At 36.6% G+C, this 26,356-nt stretch overlaps 4 protein-coding genes and 1 non-coding gene across 8 annotated transcripts in view; 1 reads left to right on the forward strand and 4 right to left on the reverse strand.

Annotated features, from left to right (window-relative positions):
* The window catches only part of LOC100141688 (FERM and PDZ domain-containing protein 2), a 47,596-nt gene extending 39,468 nt beyond the window's left edge, over nt 1-8,128 (reverse strand). Inside the window, exons 1-2 of one of the 2 annotated variants that reach the window (XM_008203325.3) lie at nt 7,990-8,128; nt 7,885-7,914 (exon numbers count right to left, since the gene is read on the reverse strand). The gene's annotated coding sequence lies outside the window, so the exon portion shown is untranslated. The other variant, XM_064356076.1, reaches the window with a different exon arrangement.
* On the reverse strand, nt 1,132-1,213 carry TRNAL-AAG (transfer RNA leucine (anticodon AAG)). The gene has a single exon. It is a non-coding gene; the product is annotated as a tRNA-Leu (tRNA).
* Nucleotides 8,129-8,895: 767 nt separating the features above from the next.
* Nucleotides 8,896-10,996, forward strand: LOC659905 (sialin). The gene is made up of 10 exons (XM_015985396.2): nt 8,896-9,063; nt 9,107-9,336; nt 9,378-9,602; nt 9,653-9,737; nt 9,784-9,950; nt 10,003-10,155; nt 10,204-10,336; nt 10,383-10,538; nt 10,595-10,680; nt 10,723-10,996. The coding sequence occupies exons 1-10, from the start codon at nt 8,991-8,993 to the stop codon at nt 10,897-10,899; spliced, it is 1,485 nt and encodes a 494-aa protein (XP_015840882.1). The 5' UTR covers nt 8,896-8,990; the 3' UTR covers nt 10,900-10,996.
* LOC100141622 (uncharacterized) lies at nt 10,991-14,658 on the reverse strand. Of its 2 annotated transcripts, XM_008203324.3 has the most exons (3): nt 14,589-14,658; nt 13,275-13,504; nt 10,991-13,217 (listed from the first exon to the last, which is right to left on the reverse strand). In XM_008203324.3, exons 1-3 carry the CDS (start codon nt 14,604-14,606, stop codon nt 11,429-11,431), a joined length of 2,037 nt encoding a protein of 678 aa, XP_008201546.1. In that variant the 5' UTR covers nt 14,607-14,658; the 3' UTR covers nt 10,991-11,428. The 2 variants fall into 2 exon arrangements, with proteins under 2 accessions (XP_008201546.1, XP_001811836.1); XM_001811784.4 differs by having other exon boundaries at nt 10,991-13,504.
* Nucleotides 14,659-19,686: 5,028 nt separating this feature from the next.
* LOC100141834 (basic-leucine zipper transcription factor A) lies at nt 19,687-26,044 on the reverse strand. 2 transcript variants are annotated; one of them, XM_008203322.3, is made up of 4 exons: nt 25,896-26,044; nt 21,048-21,746; nt 20,701-21,001; nt 19,687-20,583 (listed from the first exon to the last, which is right to left on the reverse strand). In XM_008203322.3, the coding sequence occupies exons 1-4, from the start codon at nt 25,911-25,913 to the stop codon at nt 20,159-20,161; spliced, it is 1,443 nt and encodes a 480-aa protein (XP_008201544.1). In that variant the 5' UTR covers nt 25,914-26,044; the 3' UTR covers nt 19,687-20,158. The 2 variants fall into 2 exon arrangements, with proteins under 2 accessions (XP_008201544.1, XP_008201543.1); XM_008203321.3 differs by having other exon boundaries at nt 19,687-21,001.
* Nucleotides 26,045-26,356: the final 312 nt, after the last annotated feature.

Raw genomic sequence — 26,356 nt, forward strand, 5'->3', positions numbered from 1 at the left:
ATAGAACTCCTCAAATAAATGTACTTCCTCTTATTGGAATTCTGGAAGCGAATACGTCGCGGTTGTTTGTTACTCTCGATTCATTAGACCCTTTTAATTACAGCCATCGTCGTCATTACTACTAGTTGTGAAAATACCTACACCAAATGAGCGTAAAAGCTCTCTGACTCGCTAGATTTTAGATACTTTTTCTTGAATTAAGGACTCGATTCTATTCCAACGCTTGAAAATTAATCTGGGATGAATTGGTTTATGCCTGGAAATAAAATAGCCGGGATGCTTTCAGGCTTTTGTTACCTCTAGATGAAGTTCCTCGCTTATTCATCTAAATAACAAAAAAGAGCAAGTCGGTGAAAAATGAATTTTCACGCCCTAATAAACAAAATTTGTACAGATATGTGGCCATTAAAGAACCCATCCAAATAGCCTATTCAAAGTGTGTTAACGGTAATCAATTTAATAGCGAAAACAACTGCAGGACGTCCGTCCGTGTGCAGAGGCTGACAGGATAATGCAATGTGCACATGCAGAGGGTTTTAAACGAACGTGCCTCATTCAAGAACACACAACTTGAATATCTAATAACATTACAAAAGCGGACAATCAACCGACTTATAAATTAATGAAATTACGCCGCTGAACATGTAAAGTCATGCATCCAGAATTACATTTTACCTGTTTTAAACCCGGTAAGTGAAACGTTTTTGCAATTACCTCCAAACTTGCTCATCAGATATTCAAAAAGGTGGAATGTCTCTATTTAAAGCAAAAAATTTCATGATTCCGACCTACGTTACGTTTCTTTTTGCACATTTTTGTAACAAAATTCGAATATGCGGGTGTAAAACATAATGTACAGCCGATTTAGAGTATCGATACGTTCGATGAATTCGCGAGTAATATCCGCCAGATGCGGATATTGCAAATTCAATTTCTAGATTGGCACTTAGTGGTACTTGCGAATCCCATAACAGCGTATCGGTCCTGCTGCATTTGAGGTTCTGTATAATTATCAAAACACCCGTAATTAGATTTCGCACCATTTGGCCGTAATTACAGCCTGATGAAGTGGGCCGTATTAGGCGCAATTGGGACTCTATTTCGCTGCGAAAAGTAAAAACAAAAAGATTGTGGCAGCGGTGGGATTCGAACCCACGCCTCCGAAGAGACTGGTGCCTTAAACCAGCGCCTTAGACCGCTCGGCCACGCTACCTCCTCGCTATCACTATAATTAGATAGCGTCGACTGGTGATAGCTCAGTCGGAAGTTATATTTGGAGCACAACCTCATTTCAGAAAGTTATTTATTTCCAGTAATGCGAAAAAAATTGATTTACATTCAGGTACAAATAAACAATCAAGCCAAATCAAACATTAATGTACTGGATGTAAAATACGTCACACGAGCGCTGAAACCGTTTGAATAACGTAAAACGTCACTATCTGTTTCCTCCACACATTTCACATCAAATAACCGAGCTTTTTATGAATTGTTTACTTTTTCCCATTGAAATCATGTCACGACGAAAAAAGCCTTTCCACAAAATCGACACTCTTAATATCGACCATCTAAGGGTGGGTTTTTTAAAGAAACTCAATATTTTTATCGACGTTAAATTGCCTTCGTCTATTTTACCCCCCATTTTTATTCAAGTGGAGGTTCACCTTTCAGAAACATTTTATCTATTGTACACCCACAGTTTGTAGCATTAAATATTTGCCAACTTCTTCACTTAGAGAATTTTGCTGCTCTTTCAAACTTCCATAAGAAAGTCAGCATTTCAAGCTGCGCAACTTAGGTGATTAGCAAACACTTCGAAGGGGTCTAAAGGTGGCTAACAATTATCCCTCTTTATTGAAACAAGTTCTAAAAACAAAATAAACACAAAAGGTGTTCCCACTGTTTAGCCAATCAAAAGAGTTGTCACTAAAACAAACAATAATTAATTATTATTAACATATGGTTACTTTCACAAATGGATGCAAGGTGAGTCTGTTAAAAGCTCAAATTTCAAATTTACTGGTCCCATTCCGTGTTAAATAGTCTATTGGAAAATTACAATATTTCGCGCAGCACCTGAAACCCAGCGAAAATATGTGTAAACTATTCTGACAATATCCGCACATTTCCAGGTGCTTGTTATGAACAGCAGCGTTTAACGTCCTTTCTAATACAATTTAGGATTATATATGACGCACACAAATTACAAGGCTTCAAGTGCCATAATCAAATTAAATTCGGTGGAACGTAAATTTTGTTAAGTTTGTTTGCGTCTAGAAAGGATAATACAACTGTGTAATCAGCATTAGCGGCCACCGAATGTTATAATCCCTGATCTACATACTTTCTAATTTTCAAATTAAAGGACAAAGGCTTAAATGGAACCAGCAAATCCCGGGTATTAATTAATTTTAATAAACTGTTGTCACCTAAATGACTAATAAAATAGTACGCTTCAAAGTTACGTGAAGTGACGCTTGTTGTGATTTATTACCAAAATCAATCACCTCCAAATTAATGAGAGCTGCAGAATAGAAAAACGTTAAAAATTATGAACGCCCTGACAATCTCCAATTTGTCGCTGATGGATGAACTGCTGCAAAGAAAGGTTTTATCTTGGCACATTGTGCAGAAAATTGATTAATAAACCGACTCGTGTTCCTATAAACTAGCCGCAAAAGTGTCGGACCAAATCGTCAATTTAGTTTGTATTTTTTTTGGTACTCGTGTAAATTAATGCCCTTTAGTTTCCAATCTTTCAAAGGCTCAAACAATATTTTGTGGCAGTTGGAGACTTTTCTCACTACACAAAAGCCGACACCAAACTTTTGAATCACCCTGTACTTGTTGTCTGACTTGAGAGAGAAAAGAAAAGCGAAAAAGCGACAAAATTCGCAACACAACACATAATTTCACTCTTAATAAAAAGAAACTTTGTGCAGGAACATTCTCCGATATCTCATTGAAAACTACTTTTAACGATCTCTTTAACGAGCATCAGAAATAAACTCACAACGGCGAAAAATTCCAAACAGTGCAATGAAGCATAAAACGCTCATTTTTAATAAAATCGCCATTCGTAGTGTCAGAAAAATAATGACTCGAAACCCAATATCAAGCCTGGAATATTTAACGTTGCCTAAGCTCCCTGAAACGTGTGCAAAATTAAAACTGTCGCTTCTATTCCAGCATTCGGAAAAATAAAATAAAAATTCCGAAAATGTTTCATTCTACACCTATACTTGAATTTAAATACGAACTAAGACAAAAGGAAAAAGGTCAGGGGGAAAATGCCGCCGACGCTAATGGTTACGGAATGAAAATCAGTTGATAATAACGATGAGTGACGTAACAAGGATCCCTTAATGTAATTAATATGGTAACTGATTTAATGGAGGTGCCATTTGTCGCTAGTTGCAGCCTTGTAGTGCTGAGGGTGTAAACGAGACATCGACCACACTGTTGAAATAATTTACGGAAAAATTGCTAAGAGATGAAAGAAAGGAAAGGAAGCTGTGTATTAATTCGATTTTTGAACCCTAGCAAGCCTGGCTGAAAGCTGGAATGGGATAATAAAATTGAATTACTTTAAAGCAATAATTAGTCCCTCCGGAACATTATTAACTGCACGTAACAGGAACACTTCTTCCGGCAACAAATATTATGACTTAAACTGTCTTGTGGCTGTGAGTTATAGAAGGGTTCCTTATAGGACAAAGGCTCGCATCCGAAACTGTTATTAAGCTCAATACGCGTATAAATTTGCACCGAAATCGTGTGCTTGTCTGTGGCAGATGTAAACTGAATCATATTTATCTACAATGGAGAGGTCTATCGCCTCACCCCATCTCCGAATCTTGCTATAATAATAATCGAGTTATGTGGATGAACTGTTTCAATCTACGGAGTTGTTATCAATGGAATAAGGGCGGAGGAATGCGAGTCTCTGGTACTAATAGAAATTGTCCACAGACCCATTACACCATCCAATTATCAGCACGTTACACAGAGTGTTGCAATTTCATACGATACGATAAGACAAAGTTTAATCGGAGAAATCCCTAGAAACCCACATAACAATTATGACGGGAAACCCAGTAAACAATTCGTCCTGCAACTGATTGGTTTTCTTCTCGGAGATTAGTTTCGAGGAAATCGGGAAATACCCCCAAACTGTAAAAATAAGCCGCTATAATCCGCCAATTGTGTGGGCTCATAACGCCACATTAAGACTTAACGTAAATAAAAGTTTTTTAACAACAATAATTCGAGAAAAAGAAACAGTCCCTTCAGGTCCCGCTGACCATCGATTGCTTCCTAGCACTTGACCTCGACGTTCCCTGAATTTTATTTTTATTTCACAGTCGAACAGTCATTCAAACAATGTGAATAAACTCCATTTAAATTTATTATCCTCTCCGGGCTTTGGGATTCAATATGCGAACGGTTTTTTTACATGAGCAAATAACATTTTATTTCCTCTAGAAGCAGCATAGACGTTAAAAATATACAAATATGGAGCGAAGCAACAGATTCTGGAAACGAGTAAAGCACGATCCGACTTCAGTAGGGATTCCTAAGTCGCAAAATATTAGTTCAAAATGAGATTAGCGCGAAAGCTCATCAAGCGAGCTGTATAGGGATTCTCGACGTATTTAGTTCATGTTCGCCGCAGCTCGCAAACAGACCTCTTAGCATCTGATAAATACAACTGATGTGACAAAAACATTGATTTACGTCGGCTAGCAGATTCCTTGCGAAGGACAGGCGGTAAGTAATTGAATGGAAGCTTATTTGAATGGACGAGTATGACCCACTGTGTATCCTAATCTCAAAGGACAAAAACCAAGGTTTTGTCTGTCCGGATTCACACATCAAACGGCTAATTCCAAACGAACTATCTTTAGCTATGCTTATTCAGGCCAGCCATCAAACTTATGATTATTATTGTTTACAAGAACGAAATTTACTTACTCCTTATTATCTTAAAACCAATTTGGAACTGCTAAGCCACAATAGTCGCAACACAGCTGTAAAGGTGGTTAAACACTATCAATGTAAAGTTTCCAAATAAAACAATAGTATTACACACAAAGTTATTATCAAAATGTAATTCCGATAAATTTAATGGCAAATAATTAAAACGTAAAAGCAGTACCAATTGTATAGCAAACAAACTTGTTATGGTTCACAACATTAATCGCCTGTTTGAATAAATTACGCCATCCAACAACGTATTCAAAAATTAAATGTTTGGCTACTAAATTTAATGTCGTTACATCAATAAAACATAAAGTCTAAACCCTGTTTTAAACTTATGTAGAAAATTGCATTTTTAGGAAGAAATAACATCCTTTTTACAAAGGAAATAACATCAAAAGCATTTTTTGGGTGGTATGCAAATACTCATACCTAAAATTATTTATAAACATTGGCTAAAAGATGTTGGAAACTCGTACGTCCTGGAATTTTTCTCGAACACAGTTAACGTCAAATCCCAAGGCCTCTAATCTATTTTATAGCAAAGAGATTAAGTTTACTCCATCACCCTTTAAGTATTTTTTAAGTTTAAAAGCAATAAACACGGTGTTTAGACCACGAGATATAGGGTAGAAAAATCCAAAATACGTCACATGACATGAATTTCATAATAAAATATCAAACTACAGAAACACATAACAGGCTTATTTAGAAAAAAAGGCCTAAAAATATTGTTAACAGGTCTCCCTAGTCGTTCGTTTAGTGCATTTATGCTTATTTTTAAAGAAAATTCCGAAATGAAATGGAGAGACTGCTAAATCCAATTTTTAGCAAACAATTTAGTTTATAAAAGTTTCCAAAAGCAATAACTTTATTATGGAACACAGAGACCGCATATTTCACTCATAGACAATTTAATATAAGGAACATGAAGAATGGATCTCGAGCATATTTGTTTCGTCAGCAACTGGTAACGAGATATTTAATAACAGTTTCCACTTTAATTTTGAAAATTTAATTTCACATTTATTTTATTAATATTTAAGAAAAAAGTCGCAAATTTTAATAGCACATTGTACTCGCTGAACTACGGTGTTTATACATGGTCGTGTATCTTCGAGGAAGTTCATTTGGCTTTATTTCCTATTCATCCTACGAGACACCCTCCGGTGGTGAATGAAAAAGATCTCTGGGTCGCTTCCACTCGTTGGAAACTTTGTTATTATATGTGTCTACTCTAGTGTCACATTTTCCTTTTAAAATTTAATTTAAATCGCTCAAAATAATTCAATAACCTTCCACGTCTAACGCGAAATTTATTAAAATTTGCAATTTTATCATAAAGAGTTCAAGAACTCGTATTTAGTTCTCGAATGCAGACAGGGTATGCACATAGGAGATGAATAAATTATGGAGTAAAAATATTACGTGCACCTGACATCGCACTCTTGCATAATTACAACAAGCGTAAAATTTTACTAGATGTGAGTTTAGGACGTGCTCTGTCTTCACCGGTTTTAATTAAAACCGTACGCTTAACTGACACAAAATAGGAGCATCATTAATACAAGAAAGCTGAAAATTTTTCAAAGTATTTTGATTTTCTGACTTTAATTGTTTCCACCGCTCCCTCGAACTTGCTGATTCGTACTTGTTTGCTTGCATCAAAACTTACAAATTAGAGTTTCCCAAGTTTTCCTTCGACAATGAAATCAAAGTACGTCACCGTTGAACGCAAGCAAACCATAATTAATGAGCCTAACTTGACGTTTAAGCAACTGTTTGAAACTGAGACGAGGAATAATGAAAGCTGGCCTAATGTTGTGCCAAAATGTCTAGATTAGAAATATTCATTCTAATTCATTCTCACCCAAAACAATTTAACACTACCGAGTCCAGAACTTCCGATTTATTATCCCGGCAAGAGGCCACTTATCCTTAAATTATTACAAGGGGCCACACTGCATGTAGCAATAAAACTATTTCAGTAATTCGGGATTTATTTCAGATTAAATATACACGATGGGACCATGAAGAAAAAACACCAAACACCCAAAGTCAAAATCAGAGAAAAAGTACAGGAAATAACGGACCCCGAGCCGCCAGATTCCGAAGAAGAGGAAGGCTTTTCCAAGTGGCTACGTTCAAGAGAAGGCATCGAAAATATAAAACTCTTCGTGTTAGGAAATTCGATTTTGATCTGTCTTTTGATTTCTTGGCCGGAAGTGAAAGAAACGCTCGAAACAGCTTATTACATGTACCTACAATATAAAAACAGCACCTAGTGTCATCATGTTTGGTGTTATTTTTAAAGGATTTTTCTTTCTGTTTGTTATGTTTTGGTACACTCTAGGTGTCTGGAATTTGGTCAACAATTATTTCAGGGAAGAAGTGAGGAAGTATTTGCATTCGCAAGACCCAGCTCAGCAAAGAAATCAAGTAAAGGATAAAAATGAAGAAGCGAGTAGTGTTGAAAAAAATTCGATAATTGCATCATACGTATTAAAAACGGACAATGTTTGTTACCACCGGCCAAATAATAAAGAACAAAATTGCGCCAAACCAACTTTTTTGTAAATAAATATTTATATACTCGTAACACACATGCCATGAAAGGGTTTTTCATTTTTGGTAAATATGCAGCGTAATTAAATTTTGAAGTAGTAAACTGTTGAGATATTTTTTAATTTTTTGAAATTTTTGGAACCTTCTCAAAAAAAATTTTTGAAAGGTTCCAGAAATTAAAAAAAAATCAAATAAAAAAATTAACTACCCTCTTCATTCGATATAGAGGGTGAAATTTTGAGGGTGAGCTTTTTAAGTGTCTGATGCAAATTTGGTCGAATTCGTCAAACCCAAAGTGCAGAAGCCGACCAAATTTTTTTTTAGTTGAATTAATCTTACCTGATTTGTGTATCTGATTTTGAATCCACCCTGTAAAAGAGAGTTAGGTTAGGACGAGGTAAATAAACTTTATAAAAGCATTTTAAACCAAGTTTCCTTTATTACCTGTTATCCACACATTAAAGACACTTTTACAGACATTAAATGATGACAAGACATTACACAAAACATTTAAAAACACAGTTTTCAAACAAAAAAACATAGAATTTGAACAAAACTAAACATTACAAACCAGTGGTTTCAGTTATTGGCTGAACAGGTGGTCATGTTTATTTAAAAATGGCTGTCTTTGAAACGTGGTGGCCTCTGCTGAGTGCATAAGCAAGCTCGCAATCACGCATCGAGAAACCTGTACCAGTATTCAACTTCTAAATCAATATTTTAGTAAAACAAAATTGTACCTAAATAAATAAATTATTTAATTTTTTCACTATAAACTTGATTTAGAAATTTCCTCCTATATCTAGAAAAAAACCTTTTTTAAGACCCAACTAAATTTTAAAAATAAAAAAAAAATTCGCCAAAAATAACAAATATTAAGAAACGCTGATTAGTCTAACGACTTTTAACAAAATCTATCAGAACATATTTCATATAATAGAAAATTGTTTTAAATTTCTGTGTGATTTTAAGAAAAACTTTTGGAATTTAGTTTTTCAAAAAAACACTCTTCAATTTTCAAAAACTGACATAAAATTTGATAAAATTTTTTGCAGTCGAAAGTTCTGATTTAAAGAAACCGTCAATCAGTCATTGCACTATTTGCGAACAATTTTTTCATAAGTAAATCGTGAGCAAAATTTTATTTTTATTACCTAAGCTCGTCATTTCAAATCTTCAAATTAAGTTTGAACTAAAAAACAATTTTGAAATTTAAAAAAAAAATGCGATTTTTTCACACTTCAACTCGTAGGTGGATGGAAAAAGCAGCGGCGGTCAATAGCGTTGTAGGTTGTTAAAGGAAGCCTGCTTTAAGTGCACCAATTATATTATCAAGAAGATTTAAAATTGTCGTTGCACTCATTTTAACTCTAACGCTCTGTCGACCACACAATCGTAATAAAAATGTGTAATAGGTGCTAAAAGACAAAAGTTTATTTCTAAAAATGGCCCCAGGCTTAGAAACTTTGAAAAGAGGTAGCATTCAACTCCAAAGAGTTGCACAAAAAGTTGTCAACGGTAAGTCATTATCATTATAATATTGTCTAAATCATTAATTCAGATCAAATTGGATCGAGACACGTTTTGGCGGTATTTATAGTCACAGGCTTCGTCCTTTGCGGAGTAGTCGAACAAAGCGCATCTGTGGCTTTAAGGGCAAACAGTACTTCCAGTTATTCAGCAGCTGAATTCGCAGAGTATGTCGAAAACACCAGTTATATCACGCGCTATTGTCAACCACCGTCTAACAAATCGATAGTCCACGTTGTACGATCAATTCCACACATCGAGGTAAGTAAACAATTCCAATTTTCCCAATTTCACAAAAATAGATTCCAATGACGCGAACTGACGAAACCGAAGCCGTGCTGAGGCAAGCTTTCATGTGGGGCAGTCTTGTCTCCCCCTTAGCAGCAAGCCGAGTTGCCGCAAGAGTCGGAGCAGAACGTTTATTTGGGGCTGGGGTTCTTGGAACAGGGGTTGTGGCAATCATGGTACCGGCATCGTGGCTCACACCAAGCCATGTTGCCATAAGGATAGTTCAAGGGATTTTTGTGGTACTTTATTTTTTGCGAAATAAAATGCAACTAATAATAATTTATTCAAGGGTGCAACTTTTCCGGCAGCTCATATGCTGGCGGTGACTTGGATCAAAACCAAACATGTCAGTGCGTTTGTTTCTTTATACACAGGTTACAAAAAATCGTAAAATTCTCGTTTTGGAACGACTTGTTTCAGCTGTTAATCTCGGATATGCGGTCGTCGGGATTTTAGGGACGCTACTGGTCAGAAGTTGCGGTCGCGATTTCTTAAGTTATGTCATTGCAATGTCTTCGTTTCTGTGGTACTTCCTGTGGTGGAGATTCGTTGAAGAGTCTTTACACCCCAATCGGCCAAAACGAGACGTAATTATTGCCAAAAAAAAACAAACCATAGTTCCAATAAATCGATTTACAGGAACATAGAAACCTGCCTTGGCGCCGCTTACTCACTTCCAAGCCAGCTTGGGCTTGCGGTATCACAGTAATAGGGAGCCAATGGGCCGATGCTACTCTCATGTTAGGTGTTACAAAATATTTAAAACTAGTTTACGGATTCTCAATCGAATATGTATGACAAAAACCAAAACTCTAAAAAATATCTAGCCAAAATTTTCAGCAAGACATCCTGCAGTCATTACCACACATTGGCCATTTTTTCGCAGCTATCACTTTCGGAGTGGTCGTAGACCACGTAAGACAGTCGGGAATCGTGTCGACAACAACAGCACGGAAACTATTCGTTTACATTTGTAAAAAAAAACAAAATGTTTGTGCCTTTTTTACACTAGTTTGCAGCACATTTTCCTCCTGCCGCTCTAATGTTCGTTTTGGGTTACACCGGCTGCGATCCTGCGGCTCCTGCAGCTCTCTACACTGCTGCTTTGGCCTTTACTGCAGCCACCCCAGCTGGGGCTTTTGCCAGTGCAGCTGACATTGCCCCAAATTTTGCAGGTGAAACTCTCCAAACTTTAAATCATCTTTTAATGTCTTAATATGATTTTAATTAGGCACTGTGTTTGGTCTGTGTCAGACCGTCGGGGCTGCTGGCCTTCTCGCCGCAAATTACGTGGTGTCCGAAGGTTTACACGGCTCAGTGCGTTTGAACTGAACAGTTGTTCAACTAAATAAGCCACAGTTTGCAGGTTGGTGGCGCCTGGTTTTTGGCGTCTCATCCGCTGTGCTTTTGACAACAGCTGCGTTTTTCATGGCGATGGGGAGCGGCTCAGTGCAGGACTGGAACGCCCCAGGCGACATAGAGCCAGAGCTGGAACCTATGGAGGAACCTTCTCGGCTGGATTCCGTTCTTGAGTAAGAACAGGGGAAAATCGGATCGTGCGACACCAGACAAGTGCTTTCATACACCGTTATTGCATCATGCAAATTAGAAAATGAAACCGTCTGAATATTCATTAATTGTTTTATTGTAATAATAGAACAGTTGTTTAAAAAGAAACGACATGTAGATAAGTTCCCACGTAAAGTATTCACATCTTTGGTAATGGTTGCGCAATATTTACATAATTGAAGCATGCAATCTATTAATTATGCGTGGCCTAACTAGGGTACAAAACAAGTAAAAAATGAACAATAAATATCTACAAAAATATCACCAAAACAACGCCAGGTGCGCTGACGTCCGCGAAATTTGCAACATAAATAAATTGGAAAAGTAGGTAATGATAATGAGCATGCTAATAAATAAACCTCATGTACTAACATGACTGTGAACTAAGATGATTTTAATACCTACTTTGCATTTTTGCAACGAAAACTGTCATTGTCCCGTAATCATTAAGATAAGATAGTATACCGTTTGTATGTACAACACGCAACAAGCGCTACTATTGTTCATAATAATCCATATGTGGCTCTCTGTACCTTTTACTTCTCACGGGCCGTTTCTCTTCGGGTTCTTCCCCCAAAATTTCCACATTCCGAACTGGAGCCTTCTTGTATTGTGGCACGGGGGTTGTTCCTTGCACCATCTCATCCTCGCTCAGTGGTAATGCTGGGTTTATGGCAAGTTGGAGCATCCGCAACAAGAGCATTTCCCTAACATCTGGGGGAAGATATTCGTCTTTATTTTCAAGACGTTGGTCTTCCCCTGGTTGCAGAAGCCTCGCCACTCGTCTCATGGGAATGTAAGACTGCCCGTTCTGATACACTTCTTGGTCTTGGCGTTGTTGCTGACGAATTGCAACTTGCTGTTCTGGCGAAATGTGGACGTATTGTCTTTGCCTTTGTTGCACATTATCGTCGGATAAAAATTGTACTGGGCCGTTTTGTTGGTAATATGGGACAGGTGTTGGGCGATAGACTGGCCTATACCTCGGTTGGTATAATTCTGGGTGGCGTCTCGGGTCAGTCAAAGCACTGATGCGTTCCAAGCGGGTTTGGCGCAAAATTAATTGGTGCAGGAGCTTTTGGAAGTCTCGGGTACTGACAGGAGGGCTGATTTCGTCAATATCGTTGTCCACATCATTGTATTTTTGGGGCGGGACTGGGACAGGGTACGGAATGGGTTGGCCGTTTGGTTGCCTTTGCAAGTCTCGGATATATCCATTTTCGTCGACTTGGACCGGAATTGGTCTAAACTGGGGCGGTGGCAACCTCCGCACGTAAATAGGCTGCGGCTCAACATCCGGTTTTTGAGTGTTTTGTTCATTTTGTCTTCCGTATTGACTGAGATTGTCATTGATATCAACTGGAACCACTCGTCCTTGCAATTGGCTCAACGGTACCAAAATAGTACCCCTTTGGAACGGGTGTCTTATTGCAACAAGGGGCTCTTGGTTGGCTCTGTTCGCCGGGATTTGGACCACTGGGACCGGGGTTGGGGTCGCGTCATTAACCGTTGCTTCCGTGGTTGTTGTTTCTTGCGCATACTGTGTGTTGCTTTCCAAGTCTTGTAATACAGTCCTTTGGTAGTTTACTGGATACCGTATAGTTGGTCTCGAGACCACTGTTGGTGTTGTGGTCGTACTTAAAAGAGCCCTAGGTCGGGACGTAGTAGTGAACAAAGGTCGTGGGGTTCCAGTGGTTACGGAACCACTGTAAACGTCAGTCGCGTCGCTACCTAAAGCTTGCTGTAGCGTGAAAACGTGCTGTTGGGGATCAAAGTCAGATTTCTCTTGGGACAATTGTCTCCGCAAGATGTTACTCCTGACTTCGGATCCATCCGCCACGTGTTTGTCGTCACCCAAAAGTGGGTGTTTCAAAGCAAGTCGTCTGAACAATGGCAGTTCTGTTGGCCTAGCTGTTACAATTTCTGGTCTAATTAGCTGACCTTCGGATTTTTGGGTTTGGGTGTGTGTTGCTGCGGTTGATCTAACTGTTGATCTACCTTGTAGCAAGATTCTGGGTGTCGAGCTTGGGTACACTATATGCGGTTTGCTTGTGGTTTTGATTTCGCTTTCCATGTTAACCACTTCGCTGTAGTTTGGTTTTTCGGTGGTTGTTGTTGACTGACTGCGCAGTTTGGCGAGTCTTTGGAGGGCCGTTGTGCTGGTTGGGGTCGACTGAGTTGTGGAATAAAACGGGCGTTTGGTTGACGAAGTGTAAATTTGGGTGCGATTTGTCTTGGGGATTCTTTGAACCACGGATGGTTGATCCGGTTTTGGTAAAATCTCACTAGAATTGCTCGTGCTGTAAGACACTCTTTTAATTTGTCCAGCGTCGTCTATATACCCGTAAGTTCCCTTAATATTCCCTAAAACGTCCCGACTTTCGATTTTGAACGACCCATCATCGGCTTCGTAACCTATAGTGTAGGAGCCATCGTCATTGACTTTCTTAATTTGTTTGATTATTTCAAGCTTGCCGTCCTTTGACTCTGACTCGACTAGTACTTCCTTCGATTCACTCTCTGCACAGAGTGACTTTTTGCAAAGAAGGAGCAACAAAAACAACGGAGTAATCTAAAACAAAGTGGCAATTTCAGCGGCAAATTACTGCTAACAGTTGTCCTTAATTTTCAAAAGAGTTATCTCTAATTACGATATGATGTGCTTTGTGTGAGGTAAAGAAAGCAGAAAGAATGCGATTTTAACAAAAGTTATTATAATTAACCTTGCCATGTACAAATTATATAATTGAGTGGAACAATCTATCAGTCGCTAACGAGCTATGGGAAAATATTTTTAACAAAAATTAAGTAAGCCAGAATGAAAGTGTTTAAGTGCATTATTTAAGAAATTTTAACGATTCATTTGTGCTGGAGTTCTCAGGCGCGTTTCACAATTAGTTACCCATAATATGTCACTCTTGCAAAATATGGGGCCGTTTAATAAATTCAGGCTCATTAATTGTCCAATTGTTATTATTTTCCTAATTGAAAGGAAACAAAGAGTAGATTTTACAAGCCATAAAACAGCTAAAACAAGCTAGACATTTTTCTTCTTCAACAAATTAGCAAGTTTAACACAGTAAAAGAGCGTTCTTATTTATTGTGATTAACCAGGAAATATGCTTAATTGGAAACTACACATCACTTTGCATAATATATTTTCAATTAAGGACTTGTTTCTAAAATAAATTAGACCATTCTGTTTTAGCTAAACCGGGGATGGAGAAAGTTTGTGTTTTGAGATAACTGTGATAAAAATATGTGCTACAAGTTCCCATTTTAATGTTTGCAGTGTATACGTTTAGGGAAAGGATATAATTATGAATACTCGTGCACATCCTTGATTTTAAAAACAATGCAAATTGATTAGATGTGCTTTATAATTATAATACTTTTTCAAAGCGTTTTACACAAATAAATGCAAATAATTTCCTTCGCAATTGCCGCTGTGTCGAAAGAAAAAAGTAAACAAACTACATTTTAACAGTAGGCTTAATCCAAATTACATTAACCGAAACGAGCCATAATCATAAGCATCTTCAGCATGCAAGAGTGAAATTTACGTTGTCGCCGGCTAAAGACACGCTTTCGTTACTCGCGACAAAATAATTTCTTTGCGTTAACAAATAGAGTCATAATAAAATGATGACACTTACCTTTGTTAAATCTGCCATTGCGGCAGTTGCTTACACCACGTGTTTACACCGACTGCTTCATTTAAACCGCCGGTTCCCTATATAACTTAAGACAATTCTTAAGTCTTGAGACCTGGAGGGAGATGACCTTGGAGTGCCACCCACTCCGAGGACGCACCAGAGCTTTGGATCCGGTAAATCCGGTGAAAGTGAGACTTATGGCTTGTGCCGCCTCAATTGCATTTTTGATAACAGTTTGAAATAATACTTGTCTTTTCTATAACTACTAGCTAACACACATCACTTGTGCTAAATGATGATTATACGGAATTGATTTTATTGAGGAGTGTTATATTTCAAGAATTTGAGACATGGGAGAACGGGGGTCGTTTTTGCAAGAACATTAACCTTCGATGGTTTATCGTGAATGCATTATTGGGCAAAACTGAAAAGCCTACACGCTTGTTAAAAATTCAAGTACCTCAATGGAACTTTGTTTATTTACGAAATATTTATCCATAGAAGACAATCAGGTGGCCTATTTCACACGGTTGGGTACAATTTTGGTGGCAGCGTTTTACTACCGTTGCTGTTAAATGATTGCTATCACATTATACCGTGATGGGGGTTCATAAATATGCATTTGCTATTATAAACGGTGTGTAGGTACCGCCAAAAGTTATATAACGGCAGATTAGGGATATTCACAGGGAAGTTGTTTACATTTTTACAAATATGGAAACTATTTTTAGTACTATTGATATCGCATGATGAAAAATGCTGAAATTTGGAAACTGAATACCAAATATACAAGTCTGTAATAGAATCTCTTACTTGGTCACTTATATTTTTAATTGGGAGAGAAATATTTACTTTAAAGAATGCGGAAGGTAAAATATAAACAAACACAGCTTGGGAGAATTATTGTATAAGATAAAGGATATTTTTTTAACAATAATAAACATTTAGAATAAGTCCACATAACCATCTAAGATTTATTTCCTCATTAAGTTATGTATAACGTGTATAATATAAAAAAAAGAAAAAATCTGTAACTCTATTGTTAATAATTACTTCGGTATGGGTGACAATATCATACCTCAGAGTAGTTATTTAAACTAAAATTTGATTAGAGATATTTTGAAACATGACTTGATTACTATTTCCACTAAAGCCTACCAAAAATTAAACACAACAATAACCGGTGATTTGTAATTTAAATAATACATATTTTGTTTCGTAGTGGTAGCAATAGTGTCATCAAGTGAAATTTTCTTGCCCAACTTAAATTATCCAGTTCAGAACTTGAAGTAATGTGAGTTAATTTTTATTTTTTATGTCAAAATACAAACGTCTTTTAAAACAAGTGACCTGTTTTACGAATAAGTCGTTTTTCGTTTTTTTTTAATTTAAAAACAATAGTTAAAACGTGTGTTTGTGTGAGAACACAAAATCTGATAGGTATTTTATGATGTCCTAGAGATATTGGTGACTTTTTCGCGGTTTGAATAATATACAGGACAAAAAAAAGTAGCATACATACATTATGTTAAATTAATTAGTAATTAAAATGTGTGGAGAAATACTTGTGTGAAAAGTTGAAAACATTGCCTTCATTAGGAGGAAAATCTGCCTCCGAACTTTGCATCAATTAAATTTGGCTTACTTATTACCAAACAAAAATAAAGATGTAAAAGGCGGGAAATGAGCCATTACCTGCCCGAGTTTTGGGACGAAATACCTTTCAACTTCCGTATGAAAACGTGTGAAAACTTGATAGACATGTTATTTTACTGAACAATAAAAACATATCAAGCAGTATTCTCCTTTATCTGTTGTGTTATTGCGAAATAAAGAAAGATTTTCACATGTTATCCGGAAACATATTATGCTATTTTTAATTATCTTAAACATGCAACTTAGCTTTATTGAAAAGAGTTTTACTTTTCATTCCATAAACAATATAACAATTTCGGCACGCAACAATACAAGTAATAAGCATGTAATGTGACAATGTGTCTAAATAACTTATCTAATTATAAACTTGTGGCGGTTGGAACGTCGAAACACCGAAAACATTGTTTTGTGTTAGGAAATAAAAGCGCTGTTTATGAAACTTGCTCGTTTTTTATTACGTTGGGCAATGATTTTTTTTAAGGTAAGTCACCCTCTTTTACGAATTTAAAAAATAAGAAAAAAATTACAAATTTCTCAGCTTAATTTATCTTATAACACAAATTGCTCATGATATCTTCACAATACTGGAACTCCTTTTTATTCTTTTTAAATAAGTTCCAATAGATTCCTAAATTTATGCACGTAGCATGTAGTACGTACCTACCTATTTCTATTTAAATAGGTACTCTTGAAATGTGTTAACTAAATGGTACAATAAAAATGATATAAACGAACAATTTCCTTTACGTAATAAAGGCGGGAAAGGTTAGAATTGCAAGACATTGTTTATTGTCTCAAAACTACATCTGAAGCAAAATTTGCTTGAGAATGTCCCAGAACAACCAGCTGGGTACCGCTTGTTTATGTAGATTTACGAAATTAATTATTCCAGTCTATACATTATAGTCATTAGGGATTATACGAGTAATAGGTTGCAGAAATATCAAAAAAAAAATACTAAAGTGTAGTCCGTAATAAATTAATAATAGTTAGATAAATCTTAAAAAATGAAAATTGCGATTTATTTTACTTAACGACAGTTACAAACACTATGAGGGCAATTTATCTAAATTTTAAATAAGTTAGTGAATACAAATCTGCTGTAAATACTTCAGCAGTTAGCTATTTGTGATTTTTTTCCTTCTTGTAATTCAAAATACACGTCATTTTCGATGTGATGCTAACTTTCACAAAGCTCAAGTAACATCTCATTGGTGTTACCTGTTTATGTGACCAGTAAAATACAGAATAGAAATTCTTGCCTATATTATTTGTACGAAACAAAAAAGGAATACATTATTTTAATAAAATTGTCTAGTTAGTGAGAAATGTTTTTATTCTTGCTACAACTAAAAGTATCTTTGGTTTTACAGTATATTTAATTATCCGTCTTGTTGACTAAACTATTCGAAACAGAAAAAAGCTTAGTATTTTAGGCGCAAGACAGTATTTTAATTTTGGGTGCGATTTTTCTAGTTTGGTCTTTATTATAGTAAAAAAGTCAGCTTATTTAACTAAGAATTTTGTAAAACAAGGACTCTTTTTTACTTTACGTACGTAATTCTAAAAGTACTTAATTATTTATTTGGCTGAAGGGTTTTACTGGCAATATTTTTTTTATTTTTGCAATTTTTTTTTACCTTGTTATTAAATAATTTGAATTAAAATAGTGAAAATAAAATAAATAATATATAATATGACTATAGAACAATGGAAATGGGTGACAACTATGTTAAAATTGACTTTAACATAAAAGTACTCACCTATAAACGTAAAAACATGAAAAAAGCTGCCTACAAGATGCAATAAAGTTCACATTCCATTTTGGTTTTAACATCTATTTCTATTATTAAAATTAATGTTAATTTTTAAAGGTCAAGATTACACATATCGCATTAAAAACATCGCTATATTAATTTTAATTTTTTTGTTCCTGTTGGTAGTAGGAGGAATTCAAGAATCTAACAACAAATCTTGTGTTCTTAAGGCTACATGGCCTTTTATACTACTGTGTCATAAAAAATACAAATGTGGTCTTGCCAGTTGTTCTTAGTACCTCCAAAAATTTGGGTTCAGCTTACTTTCAGTTATTATGTTTCCAGCTGAATCATTATAAGGCTGGGGTTTTTGTATGCAAATTTAAATTACCCTACTGATTTAATTCACTTGCCAAAATTATTTCCGATTATTACATAACCTTACGCAAAACTGTTAAATAATTCATAAAACATAAGAGGTAAGAACCCACGAAATTGTCTTAGTAGATCAATCATGATTTATGCAAGCAGTTATTGAAAGGTATCTTTGATCTACAACGTCTAAACGAAATTACACGTGCGCGTGCAAAGGATTAGGGATATAGATCTTTTGCGCAAGCAAAATTCGTTCATTAGTTAAATCAAAGATCAGGTGCCCCGAAGGTAGTCATAAAAAGGCATACCTAGTGTCAAATTCAGTGTCGTAATATTTTATCTAGAAATTTAAACTGGAGCAGGAGAAAGGTTTTCTAATAAAAGTTTTACATAATAATGATCTTCAAGAATTGTTTGCTGTGCCGCATGATCGCCCGTTGGAGTTTTCCTTTGAAAATTTATTGCCACTAACACACTGCATACTTAATCAACAAATCAACGAACCGCTAAATGAATTCTGAAAATTTTTACTTTCGGTGAAGGAATTTAAGTAAAACGATTCGACGTATTGTCTACTTGGAAAGAGGAGAAATTTAATTTTAAATGAAAAGCAAAACATTTGAAATGGACAAATAAAATTCGGTGACTTGTCGCAACCACCGTAGCTAATAAACAATCGACTAGCTTTTCTATTTTTGAAGTTCTATTGTATCTTGATAATGTTAGACTCTGTCGAGTGTTTTGTATTGAGTTTCTCTCGATTCTGCCCTTACATAAGCTTGAGATATTTTTCTATAATTATCCGATTCAGGCAAGTAGTCGACAAATTTATGCACCAAGTCGTCGATTTCCAGTTGTGAAAAATGAAAGCTACTAACGGATATCCTAGTACGTGCACACACACGTTCTGCCATAAACTACCCGGGGAAACTTTCTTACGATAATAAAATGCAGAAACGCAATCGTTATTTTATACGTAATTGTGTGTAACGCTTCATTTCATCGGCACACAACGGAGAATAACTTTTAATTAAGTTAGAATCAAGTTTGATTGTCTGAACTTCCCGAACTTGAGCGGTTGACAAATTGGGGACTGTAGAGAGAAGTCATGTCTGAGATGGACTTTTAGATCGCAGTTTCACTTTGCTTAGGCTGGAAAGTTGAAGAAAATTGATGAAAGTGATAGTTTTCATCAAATTATGAGAGTCACTAGTTACTTTCATTGTTAGACGAACAAAAATGGGAACTCTCGAAGCGGCTTAACGACAGCACATATTTGCATTACAATGACAAGTGGGAAAGAAAATTGCTAAATATATACAATATTTATTTCAATTAATGGTCTTACATAACAAAATACAAACATTATAATAATAATACTATATTATTACATCAAGAGTTAAAACTAGAGCTTTATATCTGCGTTATGTACAAAACCGCGCAATAACGACTGCTCATTTCCATATTAGCATTTGGTAATTTTCATTACATAAGGCACAACAACACAAAATCGAACCATAAATACCTACAATATCCAAGGCAACCCAGCGGCCTTGAAAGGAATGACAATGAATCAAGACAATGTCGAAAGTTATGCAGATGCAAAAGTGAAAAGTAACACTTGGCGATGCTTTAAAAATTCGAGCATGCAAACGCAGTTACCTAATCGGGGCGTGACCGTGTTTATGGTGGATATCGTTGCACTTTCACTAAAAGGACAGCCAGAGGTTACCTACACCCTCTGCATGGATCAGTCTAATAGATTCTAGTCTCTCGAAACACTTAAAACTGAATATTGTGGCCTCTGAGGAAGGCGTCAATCTGACCCGACGCCAGCGGCTGCCCCCCCGAGGGTTGGATGTAGTAAACGGGCTGTTGCTGCACGGCTTGTTTCTGTTGTTGCTGCTGTTGAAGTCTCGCTCGTTGCTGTTGGGCGTACAAATGCGCCGAGTTCTGGAATTGCAAGCCGGCTTGTTGTTGCTGATACTCGGCCTGAGACGGCCTCAAATGCGTGTAGAGCGGGCTCTGCTGCTGAAGCTGCTGCAAATTGACCACAGTTCTTTGTGGCTGATGCACGTAGGGTTGAATGCGCTGGTTCAGCGAGATGTCGCCTTCCGTCTGCGGAAGGGTTTGGTACAGCTGCGTGTTGTATTGACCGGAGGTCGGGTCAAATACAAGCGCTGAGGAGTAAATCGGGTTTCCGGTACCTGCAGAAGTAGTGGTTGGTTTATTGGTCTTTGAGACAGTTTTGGGAGTGGGGGTTGGTGCAATAATATTGTTTTCTTGCTGGAATTTTTGGAATTCTGCGTCAAAATCGAGACTACCTCTTGAAGGAAGTGCAGTGCTCGATGGTGAAGAGAGATGTTTGGTGTACAAGACTGAAGGTCTTGGAGTTACAGAAACTTGGAGTAGTTGTGGGCGGTAAGTGGTAGCCGGGAGCTGGGTCCTAGCTGAGGGAGTTGGTGAGACCGGTCGTGGGGTAATGCTGACGCTCTGCTGCTTGGCCAAGTAGGACGATGGTGTGGTGGCTGAAATGAGCTGTGGTCTTTGGTACACTTGCGCTTCTTCAGTTGCGGTTTGCTGGACGTATGTTGGGCGAGTGATGTAATTGGGGCGACGAATCGGCTGGAAAATTTTACATAATCAGCTGTATAAAACTGTGAGCTTTTACCTGTTGAGGTTTAAGCACTTGTTCAGGTTCGGGTTGTTCTTCTTCGCTTTGGTCGTAGTTATTTTGGAATAAGGTGACGGCTGGTTTTGGTGCAACTGTCACAGGTCGGATCGGTCGGATCGGTCGAGTCGGGTAATTAGCCGGTCCGTTATCGGCTTCGTTTTCGTGTTCTTGTTCCGTTTCTTGTTCTTCTTTCGGAGCATTTGGATCGCAAGGATTACCAGAAACATAAGTGAACTCTCTTTTGTTGCCATCGGGGTCAATATACCCGTATTTTCCTCTGACAACACAGTCAGTACCTCTTGTCTCCTCTTTAAAACTACCATCAGCAGCCTCGTAACCGAAAGTGAACGAACCATCATCATTGACTTTGTTGTAATTTCTGATGGTTTGCACTGGAGGTGCTTTCGCTGCCTCTTTGGCTCTAGCAGTGGGAAGAGCTTTACGAGACGAAGGAATGTAATTATCTGAACTGCTCCTAGACGAAGCAGTTGGTTGGCCATAAAGACCGTTGTACTGATCAGCTGTCGATACTAAAACTACTCGTTGTCGCGGCGACTGAACCTCTTCATCTTGTGGTTCAGCTGCGTAATACTGAATGGTTTCTTGCTCCTCTGGTTCAGGGATAGCATGGACACGGATTCTTCGGGCTTCGGTAAAACTTAGAAAAACAGCTCCGCACAAAAGGAGCGGCAGCCACTACAATTAAAAGACGAGTTTATTGGCACAAAATATTGAAATGTTAACATTCTTTTCCTACGTCTAATGCGTAGTCTCAAGGAAAAGGTGTGGAATATGCAATATGCGTCATGAAACAACAGTTATAAAAACTGCTCTTTTCATAACAACATCACGAATCAGGAATAAAAGATTTTTGCGAAAAATCAGCTCCACGGTGTGTTTCACGCTATGTGGGAGTTGGGCGTGGTTATTGTTCAAGAGTGGAGTGCAAAGAGACAACCTACAAACGCTGATTTTGAAACGATTTGTCTAACCCACTGTGTCAATGATTTATTGTCGTGCCTGATTGTTATTGAGTCTTTAAATTATTTGAATAATTCATCAATAAATTAATTGGGCTTAGATATCTTCAATTGGAGAATGCGGAACCAACAGGAATGAAAAAATCTCTGGAGCCCTGACAGCATTCTTTTGCGTTATATTTTTACATAATTGCTCTCATTGTTTACTGTTGAGCAACAGTCAGGTGAAAATTACTTAAAGTTTTTCATAACAAAATAGAAATTTTGTGTTATGTAGCCGCGCAATTAGTTTAATTTGACAATAAATCGTCAATAAAATGATTAAATTTGATGAGGCAATTAAACCTTTCCACATAGAGTACAGGGATAATATTCAGTTCAAAGCCGCAACCTTCCAAAGAAGAAAACTTGTTTTATTAAATTGCTTTCATTGTAAATAATTATCTTGGCCAAAGTTATTGCGATACATAAGGCAGACACAGATCCTGCAGGTATTAATCGGCAAGGTTACGACTGAAACTGTAATAACAAGCCTGCAGGTGAGAAAAACCCAATATTTGATTTCCTCACTACCTACTTGTCGCAATAACGTGGAATTCACAAATCTGTAACAGCTCGAAATCAGAGTTTTTGGACTTAATGCGTCTTATATAACGATTGGTGCTGAGATTACTCTCGCTTATGCAAAAATGTCGTTGATGAATAAACATTTCGATCATAAACTGGTTTAAAAAGCATGGAACTGCGAATCACCAGGTGAAGGACATTTATGAAAGGCGTGGACGGCCGTTATTCATCTACTGTTTCCAAAACGGATTACGTGGAAAGATCCAAGGCAAAGCTTAAGACGTCGTTTATTGCTAATCATAATTGCAAAACACTGACAACACGTTTCCAACCGGAATTTCACCCAGATTCCGGAATCGATAGCAAAGATATCTGCAGGTTTTTTAACGCAAACAGTCGACCGAAGATGCATTCTAAGAACTTTCGATGCAAACATATTAATGAATGTAATTATCGATTGAGAAACAATGCTTATCTGTGAAAATTATCTTAAAAGGCGAACCGTTACGTTACGTTATAATTATTATTAATCTGGAAACTTAGGCTCGAACTATAATTATACCGATAGTTAAATGAAAACCATGCAAAGATGTGTAATTTGGGTGTTTGAAAAACCTGACCCCTTTCTGTCTCATGTAGATTTGCTTGATTTCGATTTCTACATTTTGAACGTTCTCATGGGACTCGAAAGTGCTATTAATTAATACTTTTGAAGCTCTTAATTACACGAAGGAAATCCAATAATTAGTTAAATAGGAAGTGTTCCTTGACACAGCGTTGATACCACAATCTGTGAAGTAATAAAGGTGCAGTGACTGCACTTCCAGGAAAATGCATAATTGCAAAAGCACAATTAGTTGCAAGTCTCGTAAAGTCTTGTGCAGTTCAACACGAAAAACCAAATTTTGTAACTAAATAATTATCCAGCCTGGTGGCTTTAACTGGCTCGTGAGAACATGTGCCATTACTCCTTATTGTTCCAACTGCACAGATCGAACTACTGACCTTTGATGGTGTAATTCCAATTATGCAACTTTCATATAATCGCTGGTGCACCACAGAGTTGTGTTTAAACCAAAACCGTACACATGTGGTTGAATCAATTCAGTCAAGAAAAATATTTTATCGGTATAGGTAATGACGAAACTGCATAGGGTTGCGTCCATAAATTACTAAGTAAAAGGCGATTGCACATCTTTGTCGCCAAGTACAACTTATCTTTCACCGGGAAAAAGGTCACGTCTTAATTTGTCTTTGGTAGGTGGTAGTGCCCCACATTGGATTTTTGGAGCGCCTATTGCTGCAATTTGGAGATGACTGGTGCTAATCTAGATGATGTTTCTTCATATCGACTTTTTTATTACTTCAGCCAGAAGCAGAGTTATTTATATAATGAATTGACACCGTTCCCATCATCACTGTCAAAGAGAAATGGAAGAGACATTCAACAATCTTCAATTTGGAAAAGATATAGTCATTTATATTTAAATCCTTCGATTATAAAAAGTTGTGGTAACCAGCACATGGCAATTATTTGCATAACAATTTTGAAACTGATTTGTGCAGCAACAATATCGTTTTGTCGTGAGTAACTTAAGAATTTCTTTGTATTTTGTTACTCTTACAGGATCTGGAAACACAAGCGTGTTTTTTTTTGAGCAACCAGGAATTCGTGAAAACTTATCTTCAATCTGAATTAAATATCATGTTACTTTGCCGTGTTGTGTTAGATAATACGCCATTAAATTAGAATATCTTGGTGAAAATTTATAATTTCTAATTGGTCAATAAAATCGGATTTTTCGTGCATAACCGTTTCATGCAGTTCCTTCATTCAATCAGAATCAAAAGTGAAATTTTTCTGCTCTTATGTGATTAATTACGAACTTAGTGAAAACCAACTTAATAATTAATGACGTATAATTGGAATCATTAGGTGTGTCGTACTAGACTGAGGGAAACAAGGAACTAAAAAGAACCCGATAAAATCGAAAGATATAATGATGGCAATTTGTCTTGCATTTTGCAACAAAATATCTAATTCCCTTCTAAACAATAAAAAGATAAACCGACCTAGTTGTATCTAGAGTGTCTAAGAAGATCATTTTACTTTCCAATAATGACTGGAATCTAGCATTAATTTAATTATTGTCCCGCACTGGTTGATTCATAAGATAATAACGATTTGAATGCTAGAAATGAATAGTTTGTTGTTATCGTCATAATAACTGTATTAATAATATTCCGGACGACCTTGCTGGCGTATTTATTGAAATCAGAACAGGTGAACAACTGTCTCATCGATTTCATTTTAATCCCAAAATGCATTTTAAGGAAGTGACCCTAACCTTGGCTTTAGACCATTTCATTAGGTGACGCAAGATCCTCAAGCTTGCAAATTATTTCGACTTTCGAACAATAATCGTAAATTTCAATCAAGCTTTATTTATGTATTTATAATTTTATATGTTAGGGACAAATCATCTGTTAAAGGTCGTTGTTGCAAAATCAGTCCATTAATTATAACAATTAAAACGATAAAATATGCACGGTAATTAATTAATTAGTGTTTACTTATAGTTTGACAAATCTTGCAAAGCCACTTTCATTTTTGGCACTCTAGCTTTTTAATAACACTTAAAAGACAATTACAGCGTGTGTTGTTACACAAGTCTAAAATGTAAAAACAAACAGAAAGAGCTGGATTACGAATTATGAACAATGGAGTTACAAAATTATTTTCTTTGAGTAAAAACGAAACAATAGGTGTAGGTTGCTTGCCATAACCGTTTTTACGGAAATATTTCTCTATTTTTGTAGCCATTAATCGAGTGAAAATTTAATTGGGGGTGAAAGTGGGCGGAGTATAGTAATTGAATTTTGAAAATAACAGTTTTCTTATTTAATTAAATTTTTACCAATCACTAAATGCTCTCATTGTACTGTATGGACTCACGAATTGAAAGTAAAAGTAATTTAGCAGATTGCATGGTCATGGTTTTGTCCACAAGACTATTAGTTACCATTATCGAAGACTACATCTTCGAACCTGCCGGGAATAAATCATTCAAATTCATTACACTCTCCGCACATACCTACATTCATCAAATAAAAAGTGATATTTCTCACAAAAATGTAGAAATTTTTAATTTTAAATTAGGACAAACTCATGATGAATTTTTACGATTTAAAATTAAACTGTGAATTCTTCTTTTTTGCGAAAAACTGGTCAATTCGACCGTAAACGAAAATGATCTCAATTGAGGGCGCAGTAATGAAGCGTGATAAATACACTTACAGATGCTTGAAGCCGCATTCTGCTAAAGCTCTAAATCCAAACTGCACTGAACTGAAAGTAAACGCAATCACGTTCTCGTGAATGAAACCACTGAAACCGTGCAACAGTGAGAGTAAACAGTAATAATGTCTTCAGGTAGAGTCGAGCACTTGTCTTTATAACATAGGTAGGCCAAAGGGGGGCAGCAATCCTCCAGCAGACATTTCAACGTCAAGTTTTTGGCATTGTGCGAAAATTAATGTTTGCAGTTTTGGACATTGTTTGGGAAAGTAATCGCCAAAATGCATACACATGCAATTTTCTGTGAGAGAGTGTGTGACCCATTGTTGGCTTAATAACAGGGTGCTCGGGTCACCAAATGACTAGACGATTTTTTACAAATTTCGGTAACTGTTTGGTAATTAACCCGCAGTTAATAGGTAGCAACCAATTTACTTAATTTGTCTGCTATTAAATGATTA

This window comes from Tribolium castaneum, chromosome 4 (assembly GCF_031307605.1).
Source record: "Tribolium castaneum strain GA2 chromosome 4, icTriCast1.1, whole genome shotgun sequence".
NCBI lineage: Eukaryota > Metazoa > Arthropoda > Insecta > Coleoptera > Tenebrionidae > Tribolium > Tribolium castaneum.